At 38.2% G+C, this 25492-nt stretch overlaps 1 protein-coding gene across 1 annotated transcript in view; it reads right to left on the bottom strand.

Moving 5' to 3' along the window:
- Positions 1-16281: 16281 nt before the first annotated feature.
- Positions 16282-25492, bottom strand: part of SLC17A6 (solute carrier family 17 member 6) — a 42892-nt gene continuing 33681 nt past the window's right edge. Inside the window, exons 8-12 of the mRNA XM_003412316.4 lie at positions 23702-23851; positions 19079-19211; positions 18248-18358; positions 17647-17774; positions 16282-16948 (exon numbers count right to left, since the gene is read on the bottom strand). Of these exons, the coding sequence (XP_003412364.2) occupies positions 16613-16948; positions 17647-17774; positions 18248-18358; positions 19079-19211; positions 23702-23851 (858 nt within the window). The 3' untranslated portion in view covers positions 16282-16612. The remainder of the gene's footprint in view (positions 16949-17646; positions 17775-18247; positions 18359-19078; positions 19212-23701; positions 23852-25492) is intronic.

The following is a 25492-nucleotide window of genomic DNA, read 5'->3' on the forward strand; positions in this document are numbered from 1 at the left end:
ATGATATTATCTTGACTGGTTCATATAATCAGAGCCCTTTCTGGAAGTGGGGTGAGGTCAGCTCACCCTAACTCCACACATACTGCAGCATAAACAATGCATGAAATGGATGATGGCTAGTCAAACATAAGTTTCATCAAAGCTTTTGTAAATCCCAAGTCTTGTTTTTCCACACATCTCCTTCTTAGTGTTCATTACTGGTTCCTCTCCTCTGCCCCAGCTGTAAATGTTGAATGCTCCTGAGCCTGACCCTGGGCTGTCTTCTGCTCTCTATACTCTGTCCCTGCTGATCTCACTTTCTTCTATGACGTTAAATATTATCTTTAGTAAATAACTCTCAATTTTATATTTCTATCCCTTACCTCACCTTTGATCTCTAGACTTATTCATTCAAATTTTTATTTAACAGCTGCACTTGAATGTCTAATAGACATCTCATATTTGGCATATACAAAATTGAAATTATTTATTTCCCCAGTTTAAACCTACTCTTCCTCTTACCTAGCCTATTTTAGTTAGTAGCAATATCATCTCCCCAAATACAAAAAATTCTGGAGGTCATCTCTGATTCTTTTTCCCTCACCACACAATCCAATCCATGGGGAAATTTTCTCAGCATTTTCTCTAAAGAGTTTACAACTCTGTCCAATTCCCACCTTTGCTAGGCTACTGTCCTAGTCCAAACCTCACCATTTGTCAACTGGACACTGCAGTAACCTAACTGGTCTCCCTGTCTGTTCTTGCTTCCCCTACAATCTACTCCCCACAAAGGAGCCTCAAATCTTTTTCTAAAATTTATATCATATTATATCACTGCCTGTATAAAACCTTATAATGGCTTCCCATCACACAAGAAAATCATACAGGTATTCCTTCCCCATCTACTTCACCTATATTTCATCCCATTCCCACAGCTCCAGAAGCATGGGCCAAGCTCATTCCTGTTGTGGGAGGGAAACTTGCCATTCTTTCTGCCTGAAGCCTTATTCCTCCAGATACTGGTATGGCTGTCTCTTTCATATTTTCTGGATTCCAGACCAAATATCACTTTCTATAGTGGATATGGGGGACATTGGTGGTTCCAGTGATAAAATACTTGCCTCCCCTGTGGGGAACTCATGAACAACCATCACCTATCTGTCAGTGGAGGGTTGCGTGTTGGTATGATGCTGAATAGATATCAGCAGAGCTTCCAGACCAAGATGTACTAGGAATAAAGGCCCGGTGATATTTTTTCTGAAAATCAGCCAGTGAAAACCCTATGGATATCAATGGTCAGATCTGCAAACAATCATGGAGTGGCCAGGAGTCTGGGCTGACTAGAGAGCAGCCAACAACAACTGCCATCTAGTTACCATTCATATCCCCTTTGCTAGGCTGGTGCACCCATCTCTCAACATAAGGGAAGATTGGGTGTTAGAAGCTCAGAGCTGCCCCCTTTTCCTAAGACTTGACCTCAGCCATCTTGCCTAGGACACTGTCCCTCCTCCCCTGCCCCCAGTCCAAAACCTGTAGCCAATGACTGACTGACAGGAGGACCCAAAAAGGTCTCCCTCTTGCTCCATGTTGAAACCAACTCTGTGGTGAATTCACGCTCTAGAGCTTTTGGTGGGACCAGGATGAAGCAAATCATAGCTGAGACCATACACCTGCTTAGCTTTCTTCCCCTGTTTCCCTAGTTCCCCCTCTCCTGAGAGCACACCTCCATAAATCACTCACAGGAATCCCCATCTCAGGCTCTGCTCTTAAGAAACCTTATGATTCTTCCTCAGAGAGATTTTATTGACCATTCATTCTAAGACAGCGCCCTGCCTTTCTACTATCCTTAGTATCCCAGTACCCTCTTTTATGTTTGCCTCAGTATATATGATTCAGAAATTATATTTTTCATTTCTTTACTTTTTAAAAGATCTTTTCTCTTAAACATGTAAAAAGCTCCATGACATAAATAAAAATATATATACTTGGAACAGTATCTGGCTATGCGTGGTCACGTTGTCAATATCTGGTGAGTGAATAGAGGGCAGGCCTTAACTGGATAAGGGAGGAAATGTTTTCTCTATCTGGACTTCGTTCCCTTGTGCCGGGCCTCTGAGACGGATAGGTGTTTTTGAGCTCAGACGCTTGTTGTTAGTTACTGTCAAGTACAGGTGGAGGGAAAAAGCTTGTTTTTGCCACAGGGACATAAGCCAGGAGTGAGGCAGAAAGTTAGCCCTAGAGTTTGCCAGGAAATCAGACCTGTAATGAGTGTAGGGTCATCCTGAACAGACACCTGAGGAAGGGCCAAGTCATGCAGCCTCTAAAACTGCCAGCCCAGAGGCTTCCAAGTGTAAGCCTGTGCACCGAATTGGCCGAGAGATATTTTGCTCAGCTCACGTTGATTTTTAAGATGCCTTTAGGTTTCCAACGTTCAAAATATTGTGGACTATTACATAAACACCTGTATTTTCAGACTCTCTCAAAGAAAGTAGTATCCTTCGCACCTGGCCACAATCTACTGCAACTGAGTATCTGCTGCCCTCTTTAGGCTGGGTGTGAGTTCTGTGTTACCACACCCCACTAAGATTCCTCATTCCTTTGCATAATATGCATCATCCCTGGAGGCCTTTAAGTGTGTAATCCCAGTATGATTAGTAGAAAATCTTTGCATTGAAATCTTCAATAATTCTGGGCCCTTTCTCCAATTAAAAAAAAAAAAAAAAAACTTGCGTTCAAATTGGTTCCAGCTCATGGTGGCCCCATGTGTTAAAAAACAGAACAGCTCCATAGTGTTTTCTTGGTTGTAATCTTCACAGAAGCAGTTCACCAGGTCTTTTTTTTCCGCAAAACTGCTGGGTGAGTTCAAACCACCAGCCTTTGGGTTAGCAACCTATGTGCCACCCAGGGACCTTAATAAGCCTTTGTTAAAATCTTTGGCTTGCCTTCAGTTGTGCTGTGAATAATCAAAGAAAGGACTCAAGTAGTAAAGGAAAGAGAACAAGACTGCCCCATAACTTTGCATAAGATGTGCCCTACACACAGGGGCCAGGCTGAGGGATCCATGGGGACTGAAACCCAGCCAGAATTCTGTGTGCCAAGCGTTGTGCCCTGGCATGAGGCAGCCTCAACCGGAAAGAAGGGATGTCCCTTTCATAACTCATCTGCCTCTGCTGAGTGAAATGTCAGTCACAAAACGGCAATATTGTATAATCCTTATTAAACAAAATATTTAGAATAGGCAAGTGTATAAAGACCAAAGTTTATTGTGGGTGGGGAGTGGAAAGAAGACACAATGTTGAGCTTCTGTTAGGAGTGATGGAAAATTTCAGGAAGAGTTAATGGTGATGGTTAAACAACACGATGAATATAATTCATGTCACTGGACTGTACATGTGAAGATTATAAAAGTGGCAAATGTTCTGTGACCTTACCACAATAAAAAAAAAAAAAAAAAAAAAACTTCCTCTATTTATGATTCGTTGGCGAAGGGCAGTTCACATCTAGAAGCAGGCACTGTGAGAGAGCAATCTCCCCTCAGCCAGCATGGTGGTAGCCGGAATAGTCCCAGGGACTGGAAGCACTCAGTAAGTAGCACAGTAGTAACACTTGGGGACGCATTTGCTTACCAGTGCCCAGTACAGCAGAGGCCCTGTCAGTGACTTGGGAGCTTCCCAAAAGGGAAGCTGGACATTAAGCCAGGAGTGGACTTCAGTTTTACCTGTGAAGTGACTTCATCAGGACCCAGAAGCAGAGTTCCACAGAGGGATTCTAGTTTTATTTGATTTTCAGGCAATTTCTCAGAATTTCATATACTCTGCAGTTCGAATCCACCAACCCCTCCTTGGAAACCCTATAGGGGAGTTCTACTCTGTCCTATAGGGTCGCTATGAGTCGGAATGGACTCAACGGCAATGGGTTTGTTTGTTTTTCCTGAAGATCTTATACTGAGGTATACAAAGTTGTTGATTCTTAAACAAATGTATTACACCAAGTAAGAGCTCTATCTCCTGCAGTGACTGATGTTGATATTATCCTGAATGGCTTCACTGAGTTTTCGGAGCGAGGTTAAGCATAGACTAAGACACAAACTGCCAAGTAGAAGACATCAGACTCTTGAGTGATTTGAGATACCAGTCACACAGCCAAGTACACTTGTTTTATGCCCTTGTCTCCAGTGCTCATTTTATTTCTTGCCCTTTGATATAGGGCTTCTGCCATCTGATCCTTGAGGGAATCAACAACGTGTCTTGTCAGACAGCCTCCTTGTCAGCAGAATGGCAGCACAGCGTCTCTCTGATGTCTTCCTCACCATTCGCAATGCATGTTCACTCTTACCATTGCTGCCCTTGTTAGTGGTGGGATCAGAGGAGCACATTTCTGCATGTCTTGGAGAAAATTCTGGGAACCAATGCCTACAGGTAGCCATGTCTAACAATAATTTTCAAGATTCTGATTCCTCACAAAAGAACTCAGAAAGGAAGGAGAAACCAATAAAAAATAGCTGCTTTGTGGTCACTAGCCGAACATTATCTTAAAAACTTGATAGGCTCTTCTAATAGTTAGAAGGTGTTCTGAACAAGCAGATTCGGGGTTGGGCACTGTTCCCCTCAACTCAATTAACAGTTAGGTGAGAGGTACAATTTTGGGCACTATGGGAAAATACAGAGAGAAGTAAGATAGGATCCCCACATTCTGTGAGTTTACTGGAGAGCACAAATTTAAACACCATGAATAAGGCAATAATAAACAAAGGCTAACAACAACAACAAAAAAACCAAACCCACTGCCGTCGAGTCAATTCTGACTCGTAGCGACACAGGCTACACAGAAATAAAAGTACTTAGTTGTCAGTAAGCAGAGAAAAGCATGACGTCCCAGATTTCCACACTCATTCCCTTCCTTTTCAGGGTTCTCTTTCTCCCCACCCCTACACAGGGCTGCTGTGCAGTCATGTGGGTGCTCCTTTGCCCCCACTAGAATGTACCCACCAGCCTACATTTCCTGGGGAGGAGCTCCGTTCCAATTAACGCTCCTCTTGGATCTCATTTCACGTGGGTCTATCCTATCCAAGGAGTACTAGCCCTGAGTTCTGGCACAAACAGAGAAGATCAAAGAATCTTCCTGAGTCTTGTATTTTTCACTTAAAAAAATTAGAGTAATGACCCTTCTCCATTCTCCTTACATAATGGTAGTAAGAATCAAATAAAGAAGAATGTCTAAGGCTTCAAAGGTCAGCGGAGCAAGCACGGGAGTCTGGGGAACATGGTTTGCGGGGACTTCTAAGTCAATTGGCAAAATAATTCTATTATGAAATCATTCTGCATCCCACTTTGAAATGTTGCGTCTGGGGTCTTAAATGCTAACAAGCAGCCATCTAAGATGCAGCAATTGGTCTCAACCCACCTGGAGCAAAGGAAAATGAAGAACACCAAGGCCACACGACAACTAAGAGCCCAAGAGACAGAAAGAGCCACATGAACCAGAGACCTACATCATCCTGAGACCAGAAGAACTAGTTGGTGCCTGGCCACAATCGATGACTGCCCTGACAGGGAGCACAGCAGAGGACCCCTGAGGGAGCAGGAGATCAGTGGGATACAGACCCCAAATTCTCATAAAAAGACCAAACTTAATGGTCTGACTGAGACTAGAGGAATCCCGGTGGCCATGCTCCCCAGACCTTCTGTTGGCACAGGACAGGAACCATTCCCGAAGACAACTCATCAGACATGAAAGGGACTGGTCAGCGGGTGGGAGAGAGACGCTGATGAAAAGTGAGCTAATTATATCAGGTGGACACTTGAGATTGTGTTGGCAACTCTTGTCTGGAGGGGGGATGGGAGGATAGAGAGAGAGGGAAGCTGGCAAAATTGTCAAGAAAGGAGAGACTGAAAGGGCTGACTCAAGAGGGGGAGAGCAAGTGGGAGTAGGGAGTGAGATGTATGTAAACTTATATGTGACAGACTGATTGGATTTGTAAACGTTCACTTGAAGCTTAATAAAAGTTATTAAAAAAAAAAAGAAGAATGTCTAAGATATTTTGAAAACCTGTGACACATCATAAAATATTCATAATACTAACGGTCTAATGTGTTTACATCCAGTTAAATATTTCCCTTTTACTAGTAACCTCTGAGAGACCTACTGCCTTCACCCCAATGGAGGAACCCTACGTGCCTACATTTGTTTGGTACTTCATAAAATTTACAAAGCTTGCAAATCAAATCATTTCATTTCATTTTTACCACAATTCAGTGAGTTATGCATCACGACTGTTGTGCAGATAAGGATATTGAGACTTGGAAAAATGAAGCAGTTTGCTTTTAAGTGATTAGAGGTGTGATGTGAAGCCAAATCCAATGTTCTTCCCATTGGATTAGGCAACCTCTTTTTTTAATGAGGGTGTAGTATTTTTGGATCACCTACAACTTTGTGTGCTTTTAACATACTGTCAATCATCACTGATAAAAAGGTAAGATACTGACCTTGAAAACCCTCATATTATACATCAAGTTTTTATATGTTTCCAGAACATGCTCTGCTAAGAAAAAGGAAGAATCAAAAGAAAGAAAGGCAATGGAAAAAAGCACAGAATAAATGACGAGGATATGTTCAGAAGCTTAAATTGAATTTACCTTTAAGATAAGTCTATTATTCCCTGAGTGGAGTGCATTGGCTTTCTGGAGGAAAGAGACTAACTTGGCAATACCTTTGGAATAAATATGCTCCTACCTATGAGAAAGAAAACAAAACCAAAATTGAGACACTTTCTCTTCTTCTTGTGTATAACCTTGATGTTTCAGACAGGATTTTGAAACAGAGGAAAGGAAAAGAGAGAAGAACATTATTTTCATCTCGTAGATATTGTGTGTGGTTCGTTCTGTACTGAGTTTTGGAAGTCAGGGGCAAGTGGGTCACTTGCCTCGGAATTGTTATACAAGGCGCAGAAAGAATGAATCATGTATTTGTCAATCTGTGTTGATTGTCTACATCCTGCTCTGGGCTTTGAGTTGGGAGTGGGTGGACACGGAAGGAATGAATTTGCCAAGCTTTTGTCTTGACATCTGCAAAGATACCATAGGCTCCAGGGCGCAGTCATCTCCTCCCCAGCACCCCACCCTGAGTCTTCCTTGGTACTCTTGTACAGAACCTATTTCCAGTCTCTCCCTACCCCTGTGCATCAATCTACAAGACAGGTCTGATCATTTCTATCCCCCTCTGTTAAACTCCCTTCAATTACAGGAGAAATTCTGCACACCTTAGTCTGGTATATTAGGCATTATGCAGCTACCTCAATTGTCCTTTCCAGCCTCTTATCTGCTCTCAAGCACACTTGAGACTCAAACAATTCTATTCCACTCTCTCTCCCCCAAATACACCATCCTTGACACACCTGCATTATTTGTTAATGATGTGCTCCTGACTCTGTACTTTTCCTCCGCTTATTTGGTGGATAAACATCTATCCTTGTTTCCAAGTCTGGCTTGGTATCTTCTCTCTATCTTTCTATGACTCCCTTCTGTTCAGAAGAATTAATTTAATAGGAAGGATAATATTCTTTTGCCTATGCTGTGCATATGAAATGTAAGTATTAATTTTTCCATTCAGTTGATAAGTTTTTGTTGAGCTCCTAATTTATACCAGTCCCTAGTTACAGCATGGAAAGCAAAAGATATGGTTCCTGCTCCTCTTGGCACTGTGGTTTAGTGGAACAAACAGATATTTAGTATCTAAACATGCAAATAAATACTTGATTTCAAACTGGGATAAATAGCATTTAAAAGTGCTCTGAAAACTAGTAAGTGGTATACTTACACAAGGAATGATATGGGTATCTTTTGACATGCAGAATCTGATGCCCCAGTGGGATACTCTGTATACTTGAAGTTCTTTTTGCTTTGATGACTTGCTATTGCTATCTCTGTTTAGATGTTCTTCTTCACTAAAAGGTGAGCTCTTCAATTCTTAAGGGCAAAATCCACGCTTCATTCATTTTTGTATCACCAGAGTACAGTAACATACCATCACATGGCTCAATAGATGTTGAATGAAGTAATGAATGGACAAATAATGTTCCTTCTGAAAAAAAAATTTTAGCATGCTAGATTTATGCTTCAAAGATTAGTATTTCTATATATTAACTAAATTCTGCTTTATATATATATGTACATAAACTAACATTGTGAAATGCTAACACTGAAATACTGAAATAATTACTTACCAAGCTCTTTCCTACCTTGGGGTATTTTTACATGCTGTTTCCTCGTCTTGAAATTCCCTTTCTGTCATTCTACCAGAATAACCCATATTCACCTTTTAGTGCTCATATCCCTGAGGAAATCTTCCAGAGGAAATAATCCTCAATCCATACACTAGGTCAGGCCCCAATTGAACTTCTGAACGTATCTATTCTTCTCTTTCATAGAATCCATCACTATTATAATTAGTTTTTTTCTTTCATTTCTTTACTATTTGTCACCCCCAATGTATTGAGACCTCTACGAAGACAGGATCCATTTAGTCTTTTTTCCCCACTGTATTCCCAGTACCTGTCACGTATAGGTTCTTAATAAATATTTTTTGCTTGACGAACTAACCTACTGAAGGAAAGAGTGTTTTTTTATAATTATCTCAGAAGCACTGATTGCAAGTCCCAAGATGTGGGTTCTAGCCACCGATCTGTGACTGACCAGCTGGGAAGCTTAGGCCAGTTACTTCACCATTCTGACCTCATCCTATCCATCTATATAATGAAGGGGTCTGAACATGTATTTCTATGGTCCTTTCCATTGCCAGGACTCTATAATATACTCTATTAAACTACTAAAAGTTGAGTATGACCTATGGTTAATTTCCGCAAAAGTATTCCAACTCACTGCAGGGCCTTTAGTTGGTAAACAGCTTCACGAAACTCTCAAATCCTGAGTTCTTTAAGAATGTGTAAGGTGTTTCCCTGAAGAGTCAGGATACAAGCAGCATCATAGAAAGGAGCCCACCAAGATGGAGGGAGGGGGGGTCTCTCCAATAATGTCCACTCTATTAGCTATCAAAATGGGTGGTTAATATATAAATGTTAACAGGAATGTAGGCAGGAAGTAAAACATTTAGTCTGGGTTCTGGGAAAAATTATAATACTTGCTCAAGTTGACTTGAGGAACTCAACAACTTGTCAGAGAGAATAAAATCAGAAAATTTCAGAGCTGGGAAAATCTTTAGTAACCATTGAAGCCAACCACACTCTTTATTTTACAGAAAGGGAGCTGAAACCCAGAGACCTGGCATGACTTACCTGGGGTTCTATAGAGGGGTGATGGCAGATTTAAAACTTAAACTCAAACAACTCTGCTTTTTTAGCTTTTAACTTTTTTAACTCATTGCAACATTACTCATTACAACTGGAAATGACAAAGTTAGCATGCCTTTGGGCTAATGGTGACATACTGATTTCCTCCCTGCATTCAGGGAGATAGACACATACACCCTCATCCCCCTTCTTTTTTCAAATCTTTGAGAACCAGTCCAACAGACTCTGGTGTAATCTGTCAGAAAGAGGGTTTTCATCGGTGACATTTATTCTTATGCACACTTTTGTTGGTTTCACACAGAACTTCATTTTGATTCATAAATGTGTAAAACTCTACCTTTACCATGACTTTATAAAATGAAAACGTTTTCCCCAAGCTGTTGTATTAAATTCTATGGCTTCAGAAAACTGTCAAATGTTCTTAAAGATCATGGCAATATCTTCACTGGCAAGCTTAGCCATTAAAAAGAAAAAGGAAAAAAAGAAAAAGGTGACTTGTGTTCTCTGGAGAAAAAAATATCTGATTAGCTTGTTTTTGTATTTTAAAATAGAAAAGTACCATGAAAAATATAAAAACTCATATGTGAATTTTCAGAATAAACAAACATTAGTATTTTCTTGAATTTGCTTCTGGTTTTCTTTAAAATTAAAAAAAAAATTGAAATCTCTTTTATACATTCGCCAAGCCCATTCTCTTCTCTCCCTCTCTGGATGCAGAGGCTATGAATAGTTTTATCCTTCCAATCTACATCTTTACACTGTTCCTACACAGCACATGGAGCCCTGGTGGCACAGTGGTTAAAAGCTCAGGCTGCTAACGAAAAGGTCAACACTTCAAATTCACCAGCCACTTCTTAGAAACACTATAAAAACCTTTTGCTGTCAAGTCAATTCTGACTCATAGCGATCCTACAGGACAGAGTAGAACTGCCCCATAGGGTTTCTAAGGAGCATTTTGTGGATTTGAACTGCGCACCTTTTGGTTAGCAGCTGTAGCTCTTAACCACTGCACCACAAGGGCTCCGTGGAAACTCTATGGGGCAATTCTCCTCTGTCCTATATGGTCGCTATGAGTCGAAATAGACTCTGTGGCAGGGGTTACACAGCATATAGTGTTTTATATATTTTTATACATATACATTTTTAGATTTTATATAAATAGTAGTCTATAATGCCTATTGTTTTGCACTTGCTTTATGTCACATAAAATTCATGTAATATAAATAGAAAAATAATTCTGGTAGCTTACCTGAGTAATTTAGTAGCGGTAAAAATAAAAATCTCAGGATGCTTTCCAGAATGACCAAATGTGATAAATCTTATATTGAAGTTGCACTTGAAGAGCTAATACCTTATATTTACTTAGCACCATGGGAGAAGGGCAAAGGATACTACATTTGTTAAACATCTACTAATATGCAGGATGCTGTGTTAAATATTCCATATATGTTATTTAATTTAATCATCAAATCAGCTACAAACTATTAGTGTGCCATGTTATAGAAGAAAAAAATTGAGGCTCAGAGAAATGAAGTAACTTCCCAAAGTCACACACATATTTAGAGGCAGCGGAGTATAACATTGAAGAGTATAGAATCTGGAGCCTGACCACCCGGGCTTACATCCTGACTTCACTCCCTCTTAGCATTTTGACCTTGTATAAGTTATTTAACTTTATAAAAGGAGATAACAATAATATCTACCTGACAGCATTATTGTGTAAATTAAATTAGTTGATATACGAAAAAACCCTGAGAACAGTGGCTGGCATTTCAGAAGCCCTATATAAATGTCTGTGTTTTTGTACTGTTACTATCATTCCTGGACCCCTCATTCATAGCCTCCTCTATAATACAATCAAAGATCAATAACATCTAAACAAATAAATGGTGAAAGGGAGAAACCAAACATAAATGAGAAAGGGAGATAAAAAGGGCAATTGTGCCAAAAAAAAAAAAGTCTCCAAGCTTCTTAGAGAATGAGACAAAGAAGATAACATGATGGCTCCAGGTCTTTTCATTTCTAGTTGTTGTATACTAATGCATCAGGAATGCATTCCTCAAACTCTTAGACTTACAAGGAACTTTATTTAATGCATGTTGGGCAAACTAATAAAACATATCCTCAAAAGTGATTTAACAAAACTGCAAAACTGAAGAGGTCTTTTGATTGCATTTGATCTTGGTAAAAGCCAAGGGTGTTATTCAATAAAAGCTGCTCAATTCGGGAAGGGGACAGGATGATATGTCCAGATTATGCTGTTTTTAGGAAACCCTGGTGGCATAGTGGTTAAAAGCTGCAGCAGCTAACCAAAAGGTCAACAGTTGGAATCCACCAGGTGCTCCATGGAAACCCTATGGGGCAGTTCTATGCTGTGTTATAGGGTCACTATGAGTTGGGATCAACTTGACAGCAATGGGTTTTTGGTTTTTTGGGCACATTGGGGAAAGGCTTTGAGAAGCTTGAACATTTAAGGGACTGAACGAATTAGCATTAGGCCAACCTTCACAAAGAAAGTGTTTTTGACAGAAGCTGAGTAAAAATTCAGTCTTGAGGTCTTTCATGAGGATCCAGAGAAAGAAAAAAAGAAGAGACAAAAACCCTTCTAATTAGATGACTATGGTAAAGAATTGAATTCCAGTAGCCACTGTTTGTGGCTAAAACTGGGACACAGCATATAGATGAAGGAAGCAAATGGGAAGAGATATATCCATCATGGGAAGCCCAGAGAAGGAACACAAGCAGGAAAGAAACTTGAAGTAGAACTGGAAAATATGCTTAGAATTCCGGGCTATCTCCCCTTCTGCAGAGATCCAGGCACCGGATGTTTGATGTGGGTCTCCCCCAACTGCCCTACACTCACTGTGGCATAGAGATCTCTGAGGGCACTAAGAGCTTCCTCACGTGAAACTTAAAAAAAGAAAATCTTGACATGAGGATCATCTTGATAGCAGTTCACTTTGGGGAGTTTTTGAGTTAAGAAAAATTCTCAAATAGGTTAGAGAGGACCCTGTGCCCAGGTGTCCCTCCCAGTCACATCTGCACCACCTGACCGCCACTGAGGGTGCCACGAACACCTTAGGGGTGGGGAGGGGAGGATACTGGACTTTAAGCTCCACAAAAGAAGGGACTGGGTCTGTCTTGTCACCACTGTATCCCCTGTACCTCACACAACATAGGTGCTTAATTAACATTTGTCAAGTGAATTAGTAAATGAACTCCAGAAAAGCCAATTGCTGGTAGTCCTCTCTGCAGGCAAACACAGAAATAATACATCATAGATTCTAAAAAAAAAAAAAAAAAAGATGGTAACTTAATTATCCATCACGGTTATAGAGATTAAAGGTGTGTATATGTGACTTTACAAACCTAAAATATCCACATAAGCAGAAAGATAAAAGGAGAAGGGTGTAAAGGTAATTGTTGAAGGGTACAAATATTGAAGATAATGAAACTGTTGATGCATAAGGTATTATTTAAATAAATAGATTAAATATAGTTTATGCAACCCTACAGGACAGAGTAGAACTGCCCCATAGGGTTTCCTAGGCGCGCCTGGTCGATTGGAACTGCCAACTCTTTTGTTAGCAGCTGTAGTACTTCACCACTAGGCCATCAGGGTTTCCTGTAGTAGAATATTAGGCTACAGAACTCTATCATTTAAACAGGAAAACACACATGAAATACTGGTAAATGGAAAAAGTAGGTTGCTGCAGTATATCAAGCAAGATTTCTCAAATTTGCAGATTACACAATACTTGTGAGTTTTCTGCGCATTTTTCACAGGAAAGATTCTGGAAATGTTAATAGTGCTTACCTCTGGGTAGCAGAGTGATTGGTTACCTTCATGTTCTTTTTCTTTTTTTTTTAATACTATTCTTCACCTAATGAAGATTCTCCCAGCCCCCCAATAAACAACTACCACTTTTATAATCAGAAGAGCAAGAAAGTGATTTGAAAGAAAATGCTCTTACCACAGTGAGGGGATCTCTATTCTAACTCCATCCCTGCCTGGGAAATCTTTATGAAGTTATTATATCCTTAGTCCCAGTATCCTTCCTTCGAAAATAGAAATGTGAATAATACAAGACCTTTCTATTTTACAGGCAGCCGTGAGGGAATAATAGCGTAGTGCACGAGGAAGCATTTTGCAAATGGCAAAATTTGAGATAAATATAAAGATCGGGATGGGTATGGGCATTGCGGCGAGAAGGAGGAAAAGGGAAGGATGAGGAGGAGAAGGGGGCCATGACTTTGTATGATGGAGACAAGAGAAAATGAACGTGGACAGTGGTGATATTTGGAGGCATCATTAGAACAACTTTCTTACAGGGAATGTGAGCTTTTGTGTTATGGAATTTTGGAAATTAAGCAGTACTAGATTCAAGACGGAGCCCTGGTGGCATACTGATTAAGAGCTTGGCTGCTAACCAAAACGTCGGCAGATCAAATCCACCAGCTGCTCCTTGGAAACCCTATGGGGCCGTTCTACTCTGTCCTGTAGGGTCCCTGTGAGTGGGAACCAACTCAACAGCACCTAACAGCAGCAACAACAGATTGAAGACATTTTTATTGCTGTCATCAAGTTATGTGGAGATGGCATGAGAGCCTCCTGAAGACTTAGGCCGGGTCTCTGGCTGAGTTTCCTCATGCAGAGGATTGTAGGGAGAGAAAATATGTTCCCTCACCTCCCCGCCACCACATACACTCTGAGGTATGAGTGGTGGGCATGGGGGTAGTGGTTGAATTGAGAAATAAATTATTCATTTATTTATTTGATAAAAACCTGGTGAAAAAAGAAAATAAACATAAAAACAACAATAGCACAGCTAATTGTAATAATTTCCTTCTAAATCCATAACATGTGTGTGTCCTTTTTATCAGATCCGTTCCCTTTATTGATTTTTAAGCCGGAAATAAAGAGTACCTACTTTGGAGGGTCATTGTGGTGCTATATAAGATACCCAGTTGTGGTCAACTCATCAAGTCAGTTCTGACTCAGGTGACCCCACGTGTGTCGGTACATCTGTGCTCCACAGGGTTTTCAATAGCTGATTTTTTTTTTAAAGAAATTGATAGGACTTTCTTCCCAGATGCATCTGGGTGGACTTGAATTTCAAACCAGTTAGCAGTCAAAATGGTTAACTATTTGCACCACCCAGGGACTGTTATATAACGTATTATACGTAAAATGATGAGGGTAGTGTCCAGCAAAGGGTAAGTGTGTAATCAATGTTAGCAGTGTCATTGGTCTGACAAGTTTTGCATTTTTTCCCTAAACTGTTCTTTAAGCAGCAGTTGTGAGAAGACTATCACCGAAAGATGGAGCTTGACTCAGAAACCTACTTCTTGCCTTAAAACTCTAAGAATCCACATCCCAGAAAATCTAATGAATACCACATTCTTCCATGAAACTTCAAGTGGCTAAAAAGGCTGTTGTTCTCAAGCAGAGATTTGGCATGGTGGCACATCCATAAGCTAAATTCACATAAAAGCTAAACACTAAGTCAAACAAATCCAAATTAATGTATTTTTTATAAAAGGATAAATAGGATATTTTATTAACACTTTTTTTGCAGCAAGAAAATGACAGTCCATATCTTTTCATTCAACACAACAAAAGTTATGACCACATTACGTCACTTTGAGACACAAAGCAAAAGGTATTTTTATTTTTCTTAAGGTCAAGAATGGTTTGCATTTTTTTAACAAACTTTATGTTTTATATTTGCAGTAGCAGGGCCTCCAGTCACTAGCACAATACAATGAACATATCAAATATCCAGAAGAGACAATTAAATACACCAATAATAGTTTGATTTGAATTGGGAAATGCATTATTACTATTTTAGAGCATTGAAGAGATCTGATGTGAACTTCTTAAAAACAAAAAAATCACCCCAACCACCCAAACAGCTACCACAAGCAAAATGAAGATACCATACAGACAGGAAATTTTATGCATTGCACTTATTGCTTGGTACACAAATGTTGCAATTCCTGTTGAATTATATTAAGAAATGACAAGCAAAATGCCTCTTCCCCATCTAAAATTCTATGACTTTATGAAAGTAGAAATTTCAATCCCCTACCCCAACATTAGGTGTATGCTATTTTTGGTTTTGTGTAAAGATTGTTTATTATGTTTCTGTGCATGGATATGTATAAGATATATAGCTATAACTTTAATATAATTTATTGTTCTATATATTTTAGACAAATATCTTTTAAATGGGACTTTAAATAATAAAATTGTCTACTTACAATAACTCTATTAAGTTTCTCTTTTCATATTATATATAGCACTGTGGCACAAGTTTCATACAGTATTGAATTATTAAGGAAAAAAGATATCTAAATGATTTTTCTAGTATCTTTGCTTTTAATATTGCATTTTAAGGGCTATATCTCCTTTGTAAATTTCTTATTAGATTCTTAAAGGTGTATATATCTTTTTTTTCCTAACGCAAGTTACAACCAGTACAAAGTTGTAATAAAAAATACACTGAAGTCTATTTCTTTTTTATATTTTTTTTTTGCAAAAAAGTTATCTGATATGCTACATGAAAAGTTGAATTTTATTGAAATGTGAAGTGCTTTATACTGTTAGGTAAATGAATGGAAGAACATGAAGCATACCCCTCACTTCACAAGATCTCTTTCACAGAAATAAATATTTGTGCCCAAGCATTTCATATAAAACACTGCAAGATATTCCTTTTGAGGTTCACCAAAATATCCCACATTATATAATCTCGATAATTCTTCAACACACCTTGCTAGTTGCTAGCTCATGATATACTTCTCTGATTGAGAGATATCCCAGTTCCATGATTTAGACTCAACAAATGTCACCAATGCCTGATGCAGCAAACATGACAGTTCCACTTTTGGTTAAACATGACTTTTGTGTGATATCTTGCTCTACAGAGTAACAAATATATAAGCACATTTTTTCATGATCAGTTAGCTTTGGCTTCCTAACCTTTGTGATATGGAGTGTGCTACCTGCCTTAGTTGTGCTTTATTGAATGGTGATGCTTTCTTAAATGGTGATGGACCCAATGAGTAACTACTTGCTTGTACGATTTTGACCGGTCAACCTTTAAATCACAAATGCAAGAACAGATGACTCGAATGGAAATGATGGAATTTCACAACTTCTACAGATTGCACTTCATGGCAATTTTATGGGATTGTTTTGATTTCATTTTTACAGCAAGACTTGCCAGGTTGATATGTTAACATGTTTACACCACATTTTTTTTAATTTTTGTGCAATCACAATTTAATCACAAACACTAAAAATAAATCCAGCAATTAGCTTTGTTATGAATAATCATTTGGGTCCTTATAGGTGTATGAGTCTTGTACTTCTCCCTGTACAAATTCCTCTTTCTTTTCCCATCCATTGGGCCAACCTCCATTGGCCTGTGTTGTGGCACCATAGGACTTACTGGTACCATAATTTATATAAGTTTGAGTAATGTCCCCTGTTTCTTCATCGAGTTCATCTTCATGGATAAATCCACACTTTTCTTCACTTGTTTCCTCAGGGTCCGCCCAGGGTTGCTTCTCTCCTGAGGCAAATATTGCATAAAATATAACTCCGCCATAGTGGACTAGAGCAGCGATCAGGAAGACATACTGCCACTCTTCACGTGACTGCAGTGACAAAAAGTGGCACTGTGAGAATAAATTTCCCATGATTGAAAGCTTAACATCTTCACTGAATGCTCCACTATCGAGTTTTTCATGAAACACTATCTTAAATGGAAACCTATGTTGTGATTATATACAGCAAACATGCTAATAGAAAGAAACCTTCTAAAATGCCATGATTTTCATTATTTAAAATATAAAATTTTTTTAAGGTTCTGAAATAAAATTCCAAATATATCTATTGTCTGCTAATTTTTTTAAATCACAGTCTCTCTTGTAATTTCCATTGATTTTAAATATCTTTCTCTCCCCCTCCTTTTATTTCCTTCTTGTAAACTCTGATTTTGAAACTCTATAAATAAGCCATAAAAACATTCTTCCATGGATAACTTCAGAGGAGTCTGTATTGAGGTTTACAAATAAATCTCAGACGACTTCTGCTTGCCTTTTCTAATACTCTAGAAGCAAAAGGGTATTCATCACACCAGGGATATCAGAAATGTTAAAAGGTACGTAGAGGTTGGGGAAGTAAGCTCCTCAGAGTCCCTAGAGAGATGTTTTCTTCTGAGCCTCAATTACCTTCCCTACTCAGAAGTGGGGTAACTGCTTCAGAAAAAGACTCCTAATGAGGACATACTAACTCTTTTCCCAACCATGATAGGGAATCCTCTACAACTGATATCTGTTTTGCTCCCTCTTACCTTGTTCTTTGTCATTGCACCAACGATGATGGGGCAAACCATTCCTGACAATGTGCCAACACCATTCGAAATGCCCATTAAGATACTGGCATATCTTGGAGCAATATCTAAGTGGTTAACATTGAAACCTGAAATATACACATAAGCTTTCACTCAGAGAATCCTCAACCTCTTAGAAGTAAATGCCTATAAATTATTCTCTGCCGTATTCACAACTCCTTCCAAGTTACTGGCTACATAGCATGTGCTTAGTAACTACTTTCTGATGATTTAGCTCAAGGATATGATAAGAATGGAATGATGTATGGTTCCTCATCCAGTATTTACCGGTAATATGGGTTAAATAATTCTCCACAGAGAGGGGAAAATGTTTTTGGTCTACTATAACCAAAAAAAAAAATTGGGGGTGGGGGGAGAGGTAAGAAGGGGAAAACAAGTAATATCAAATCTAAAACATTTTTAATTCTTCTTTTCTGGTGGAACTATGCTGAGAAAACCTTTTTGATAGTCAAAATATTAATGAGGAAAGCAGAAAATATATGTTCATAATTACAAGCCAAAAACCAGGATGTTGCAAGCGCAAAAAAAAAAAGTATCTTACCGGATATAGCAAATCCACTGAATCCCACTGCAAGTACCAAGAAGGAGATAGCTACCCCTCTAGTGTGAGAGTAGCCAACGACCAGAAGCAGTGTTGCTTCCATGCCAAAACCTTCCGAAGGAAACATATGGAAACAATTGAGAAATTCATGTAAATTTTACAAATAAGCCCAAAGTGCTAAAAGCATTCGTACTTACTGACCTAACAATTCCATTTCAGGGGCTCTATGTTAAAAAATAATAATAGTAATAGTTTATGCACTGAGATGATTGCTAATTACGATGATTAGCCTTCCTTGTATTATTAAAACATCAAAAGCAACCTAAAATTTCAATGATGGGAAGGGTCAAGTTAGTTACAATAAATACAAATGATACAGTATTAGGTGCCATTGAGTCAGTTTTGAACCAAACAGTGCCCTGGTCCATTGGACACTGTTCCTCTGCTATTTAAAAAGTTTTCTCTTGCCAAGTTTTTTAAAAATAGATTGCCAGGTCCTTCTTCCTAGCTTCTCTTAGTCTGGAATCTCCGCTGAAACCTGTCCACCATGGGTAACCATGCTGGTATTTGAAATGCCAGTAGTATAGCTTCCATCATCACAGCAACACACAAGCCACCACAGTACAACAAACTGACAGACGCATGGTGGGATACATTATTGTGGAGTTATAGAGAGTTTGAAGCGAGATGGGAAAATCATTTTAAATGAACAATCAAGGAACAAATTTAACTACAACTAAGTAATGCAACATACAAAAAAGGTTATTCACTCAAGTAGATAAGAACTTAGTGAAGTGAAAAACAGGCCCTTAACGCCATTTATGTACTTACCACCACAATTCATGATCTTTCTCACGGTAGTAGTTGAAAGAATTTGCTTGCTTCTAAGAAAATCTGCAATTTGTCCTCCAATAGGCACAATAATTGTCATTACTAAGTGGGGTACAGCAGATAGCATGCCAACCTGATGAAAACCAACAAGGGGAGAAATATACGTGACCGTAAATAATGTGAGTGACTCCATGATCTTGGTTTTCTGAATCCAACATAAACTCTTTATGGACAAAAAAAAAAAAAAAAAAAAACTTTCCAAATGACCACTTACACATTACTAGAATAAGTAATAACTTAAAACAGAATTAAAAAAAAAAAAAAGTTGAGTAAATTTACTTTGACCTCTTTATACCTTCTAGGTGAAGGGAATACTTATTTTTTGTTGTGTTTTGAGTCAGTAAATGTTGAGCTTCTGAATCAACCATCCTTAAACCCATCACAGAGTGAGTCACATATATGTGTCCACTTTATATTCTTATATATGTTTGTGTGAATTCACCAACAAAGAGAGTGAAGAAGAGAGAGAGAGTAAGGGGGGAAAACTGGAGAAAATGGGGAAGAGAGAGAGGAGAAATATTCTACAAACCCTGAAGAGACTATATTTGAAAAATTCATTTTTAAATTCACAATAAAGTTAAAAACTTTAATTTCATCTTATATATATTTTTTCTTGTGAGTTTTATAGCATGGTTTTAGTTTCTATAGACTATGAGCCCAGAAAAATCAGATCAATTCTTCAATTTACCCATTTTCTACGTCGAGTAACAATACTTGGTCACATTGCCATACGGTGGTGCACGGTTTCTACACTAACTTTAGACTAAATAGCCCAATCAAAAACCTAACAACCGGCATCAATTCAACAAGCATTTTTCACCACTACCTTTAGACTTTGTTCTAGGAACTATGAAGGCAGGAAGCATGAATAAAATGCATTTTCCGTGTGTATTTCTATATACATGGACTTGGCAAATTTTGAATATAAACATGTATAGGAAGTTTCTTACTAAGTATACTTTGAAGAACAGTGACTGGAATGTTACATGGTAACTACTCGATATTATTTGTGTATGTTTTTTCAATTAGATTATTGAAGGTTTAAAACAAGGATTCTGTTTTATTTTACAGTGGTATACAGTGTAGTGATCATAAACTTGGTTGGGTTGGTGTAATGATTAATTGAAATAGTGAATGATCTAAAGTAACTTCAGGTAATTTAATTCTCTCTTCAACCCCAGATGGAAGCTACTACTATTATATTCCCATTGTATTGATGAAGAAACTATGACTTAGAGTAGTTACCTGATTGTCAGAGCCAAGTATTGAGTCAGTTCTGAGTCCAAAGACTGAGCTCTTCCCTAACCACTGTGTGCAGCACCACTGCTCTTTGAGAAAAATCAGATAAATCAGACAACAAGTATAAATGCGCTCAGTTTAGCTAGAAGCCTGGCAATTAGGAACTCAATAAATCTGAGATAAATAAAGGTATAAGCTGAACTAACATTAGGCCAAATATCATTGCTTTTGTGAATGACATCTTGAAAAAGTGGTTCTTTATGCTTAACTGAAGTAGAAACCTTCAAAGCAATTAGTGTGGGGAAAGACACCTTTGAAACATTCTGAAAGGTACCATGTTAGGATTTGCATATAATTGCATGTAGTATTTGTAATATTCATTAGAAGAATGACCTAGGTTTCCTAAGTCCACATAATTGGCCTGCAGTTTGACCCAGAATTTGAGATTTGTCAAAAGTTCTTGAATTGAACATCCTCTGCTATTTACTATCCACTCAAAGAAACATTTGATTACTTCACTGATTTGCTCTCTCAGCAAAATGTGTGTGGGACACTCTATGGGAAATGCAAACAACTAACAACCGAGGTTGAATAGCAAAAATTTGGGGATATTTTAGCCCAGCTCTGGTGGCATAGTAATTAAGAACTCAGCTGCTAACCAGAAGGTGGGCAGTTCAAATCTACCAGCTCCTTCTTAGAAACCCTATGGGGGCAGCTCTACTCTGTCCTATAGTGTTGTTATGAGCCAGAATCAACTCGATGCCAATGGGTTTGGTTTTGGATTTTGACTTGCTTTTGAGGGTACTGAATCTCCCAGTTTCCTAGGCAATATGTAGACATATTCTGTATGTGACCTCAACAGGGTCACAGGAGTTTTGAACTTCATGAAAATTATTCAACTGTCTTCTCAGCTTTGAGTGACTTATGATGAGTAATCACTTGACACCTAGTCAGGATGATCAAAACCTTCTTACTGTATCATTATTCATGATAATGGCACAGCAGTTTGCTCGTTAAGATTTTTGCAAGAGTAGGCTAAATGTTTGGAGTCTATAACTGATTGATTTTTCATAGATAACCCAAATCAATAGACTTTGCCTCACCTTCCTCTTTGCTTCTCTGAGTCATAGTCTGGATTTCCTCTTTCCCCATCTGATCCATATCCTGCTCAGAAACTGGCTGGTATCCTAGAGCAAAGTACAACCACTCAACACTACTCTTCCCCTAAAAATGAGGCTGAAAATAAATGTCTCTTCTCATTTGGCTGGCTTCTGTAATCTGATGTCTCAAATCTGTTCCTGATTAATCCTAGCATTGGCCTCCCCTGAGATGCCATTCTCAAGGAGCTAAAAAATTTTACTTATGAGCATAGGTTAAGATATATCTGTAATTCTTCCTTAACTGAGCCAATGTGCCTGGATTGAATATTAAGCCATAGCACTTGTGGTTTTGTCCATAGGATACCCAATTTAACAAAGATAGGGAAGAACTAGCTCCCGTGTAAATATTTTGCCTCACTTAAATTTTGCTAAAATTCTGAAAGAAGGTTTTAATACTATTATTTTATAGATAAGAAAATTAGGAGTGCAAATTAATGTAATCTTAAGTCGCTGTCTAGCGTGGATTCAAAGCCACATCAGTAATGATCCAAAGCCCATGCTCTCTTTCCTCATCACTTCCTCTCACACCTTTAAGGTGAGAGCCTTTTTCTACCAGTCTATTCAAAATCTCCAAGTAAATCTGTGTGTGTAGCATTTATCCAAGATTTTAGTTAAAAATATAACAGGTGAATCAAATCAACCCATCTGGTTATTACAATTAGTTTTTGCAAAATGTCACTGCTTTTACTCAAGCATTTTCAATTAATTGGAGCCACAGGGCCAGAATGACCACACAGTCTCATTAACATCAGGTGGCTCCTTCACTCCCTCCATGACAGCTGGCTTTATTAATAGCCTCTCAGTGTCATATTCGTCCTAGATTATGAAAATGGACTTGCACCTCCAGGAGCCTTTGTTGAGAAGTGTAACACCTCTCAGAGCTCCCAAAGGGTACCCTGCGATGTTTGATCAGCTCCAGAGAGAAGAGCCCTGCCTGAAGCAGCCATTCTTCTCAGGGAGGGAGGCAACAGTTTCCTTAGAAACAGGGATTACAAAAGAGCTCTTAGAATAGCTACTCCTATACTCGGATTTTCTTTAGTCCCAGGCCTTGGATAGTCTTTCAAGTAGAGACATAATACGAATAGTGAGCCCAGCTGGACTTACGTAATGACATGAAGAGAAATAGCAAAACCACTGCCATTACAGACAACTGTATTTAGGAGTTAGCAAAAAGCCTGGCACATGGTTGGCATTCAACAAATACATTCTAAATGCTTGAATAAATATATGGTTTACCTAAATTTTAAATGGTACAGTAAGAAGGAATACTAACAGCTATCAAAGGTTCTGAGTCTAAATTTGATTCTGTCATTTATTATCAGCATGGTCTTGGTCAATTTAAATACCTTCCTTTGTTTTTGTTTCACTGTTAGTTAAATGAAACTGATGCTAGCTACCCAACTGGTCAACCAAATAAGGTTGTTCATGGATACGAAAGTAACTTTAAATTTCAACCTCCCACGTAAATATAAAGTAGTATTCTTATTTCATTTTCATTTTACCTTTACCTAAAAATTTCAAAATTATTACATTTCCATAGCCGCATGCAAATGGCTGTGGCACTTAACATTCAGTTCTGTAATTAGTGACTTTTTCATCTACTCCACCAAACTGTGAAGTCTTTGAGGACAGAAACCATATTTTATTTCCAAATGCAACGCAAAGCTTAGTATATCATGTTCAACAAAATGCTTGTTAAATGAATAAACTAGGTGAACAAAATGCAAGACTTTTTCTGGATTTTTTTTTTTTTTTTTTTTTGCTATTCTCCTATCTTTTATCTGGACAGATTTCTTAAAGCATTGAAGAGGAAGAGTTAGATTGGTAAGAATATAAATATAACTTCATTAGAATAGTATACTGTTTCCTTCACTGTTACATTGTCACTGACCTGAGACTTAAAGGCAGCTATGTTTTATTCCAGGAAGAAGGCTATACTGCCGTCCACCCCAGTTGGGATGTAAGCTCCATAAGGGCAGGGACTGATTCTGTGTTGTCTGTATTCCCTGCACCAGTTGTTTCCCATCAGTTATTTGTTGAATGAATAAACAAAAGAATGAATGAATAACTTATAAAATTTAGAAGACAACAATCTTGGCAGAGGAACTTAATATTCACTTAACAAACACAAAAGTTTTCCAATATTTAAATAACGATATTTTACCTTGCTGATTTCAAATCCAAAGACTTCCTCAAAATACGCTGGCTGACTAATAAGCAGTAAATAAAAAGTCCAGCTTCTGCAGAAGTTTGCCACAATGATTGCATAGACAGGCATAGATGTAAAAAATTTCCTCCACGGAGTCTTGAATTTCTGAAATCCCAAAAAAAGAGTCATTCTGACCATTAAAATATTTTCTGACGTAAATGGGAATGATAGGGTACTTCGCATCTCCGGGATGAGTATGGCGTGGCATGAGGAGCATGTGGGCGGGAGGTAGGAGGCCATTCACTGCAACAATCCAGGTAGGTTTAGCTACATGGCTAATGAACAGAAGAGAAAAAAGTTATCAGCCTCTCCTTCCAGCTTTAGGAATACACAAGGTTATGTGTTTATAGAAAAGTAATTCAAAAGCACAAACTTTTAGTGTCTAAGTTTTGCTTCGTTTTCCTTTTTTTTTGGAGGGGAAGGGAGTGTTGTTTTTGTTTTTCATTTTTATGGCAGTGATCATGCTTCAGCTGAAACTCACTGTCAAATCAGTGACCCTGTTGGTATCCAAAACATTTCACCCAAAACTTTCTGAGAATTTAATAGAGCTGGGAGGATAAAGATAAGAAAAATTAGGAGTGCAACACTCCAGAACCTACCTAAAGTCAATGATTCCACTACCAATCTATAAATTGTCTTGAGAGCCAATGGGTATCAATTATGACACTGGAGTGCAAGGTTCTGTGAACTCTCAAGTCTACACAGCTGGGTTATAGAATTTAGCCACCCAGCACACCCTGAGCCCGCCATAACTAGTTATGATATTCACAAATATTTGATATTTACAAAATTCAGGCCAAGCTCAAAGTCAACAACTTAAATATGATTGCCTTTGCTTATGGCACCTATTTAAAAAATCAGACCTAGTTTACATAAAAATCCTGTATATTCCCAAATATAAACCAAGTATTTCCCCCCAAGGCTAATATGTCAAAAATGTCTCTCATCTTTTAGAACATTGTCTCAATTATGTTATTTTGAACAATATACCATTTAAGAAAGAAAAAATAGACTAAAATAACTTTTTTTAATGTTAATTTGAGGCACTGAACCTATCCAAATTAGTAAGAGAGGAGGCAAAAAATTTTTGACACAGATTTAGTAGTTATTCCTAGACATGAATCCTCAAAATTGCAAGTATTGATTGTGACCGTAATTAAGCCTTTTAAAGAGCATTTTGAAAGTAATATAAGGGATTACTCTGTCATCATCACAAATACATACAATTCAAAAGAGAAACAAATAAAACAAAAAATCTGTCCTAATGGTATGTAAATGAGTACTGTGGCTTAGAATAAAAATTTACAGTGACGACTTCATAGACGGATTCAAAAAGTGCTATTTCTCAAAAATTTCAATATACTCTGGGGAAAGGGTACCAGGTGGATACACTTACGTCAAGGTACTAAAAATGGCCAAGCACAGGGAAGTCTGCACTATAATATACTTTTATAGGCCATGACTTCATAATATTAGAAGTAAATAACTTTTTCTGCTAAGGTGTTACTTTTATTCATGCTAGGGACCATTTCCACTGAAAAACCTTTCCTCTTCAGGTGGTAAAGTACTTTATCAAATGTAAAAGTATCTAATTTTGTGCCTTAACCATTACTAGGGGCCAGAGAGGGGCATATGGTATTGTGATAACATTCTATTTATTGAACCAGGTGCTGGTTTTCACAGGTATGTACGGTTTATAAAATTTCAGCAAGCTGTTTGCTTATGCTTTGTGCATTCTTCTATGTA

Source organism: Loxodonta africana, chromosome 7, assembly GCF_030014295.1.
Source record: "Loxodonta africana isolate mLoxAfr1 chromosome 7, mLoxAfr1.hap2, whole genome shotgun sequence".
NCBI classification, from domain to species: Eukaryota; Metazoa; Chordata; class Mammalia; order Proboscidea; family Elephantidae; genus Loxodonta; species Loxodonta africana.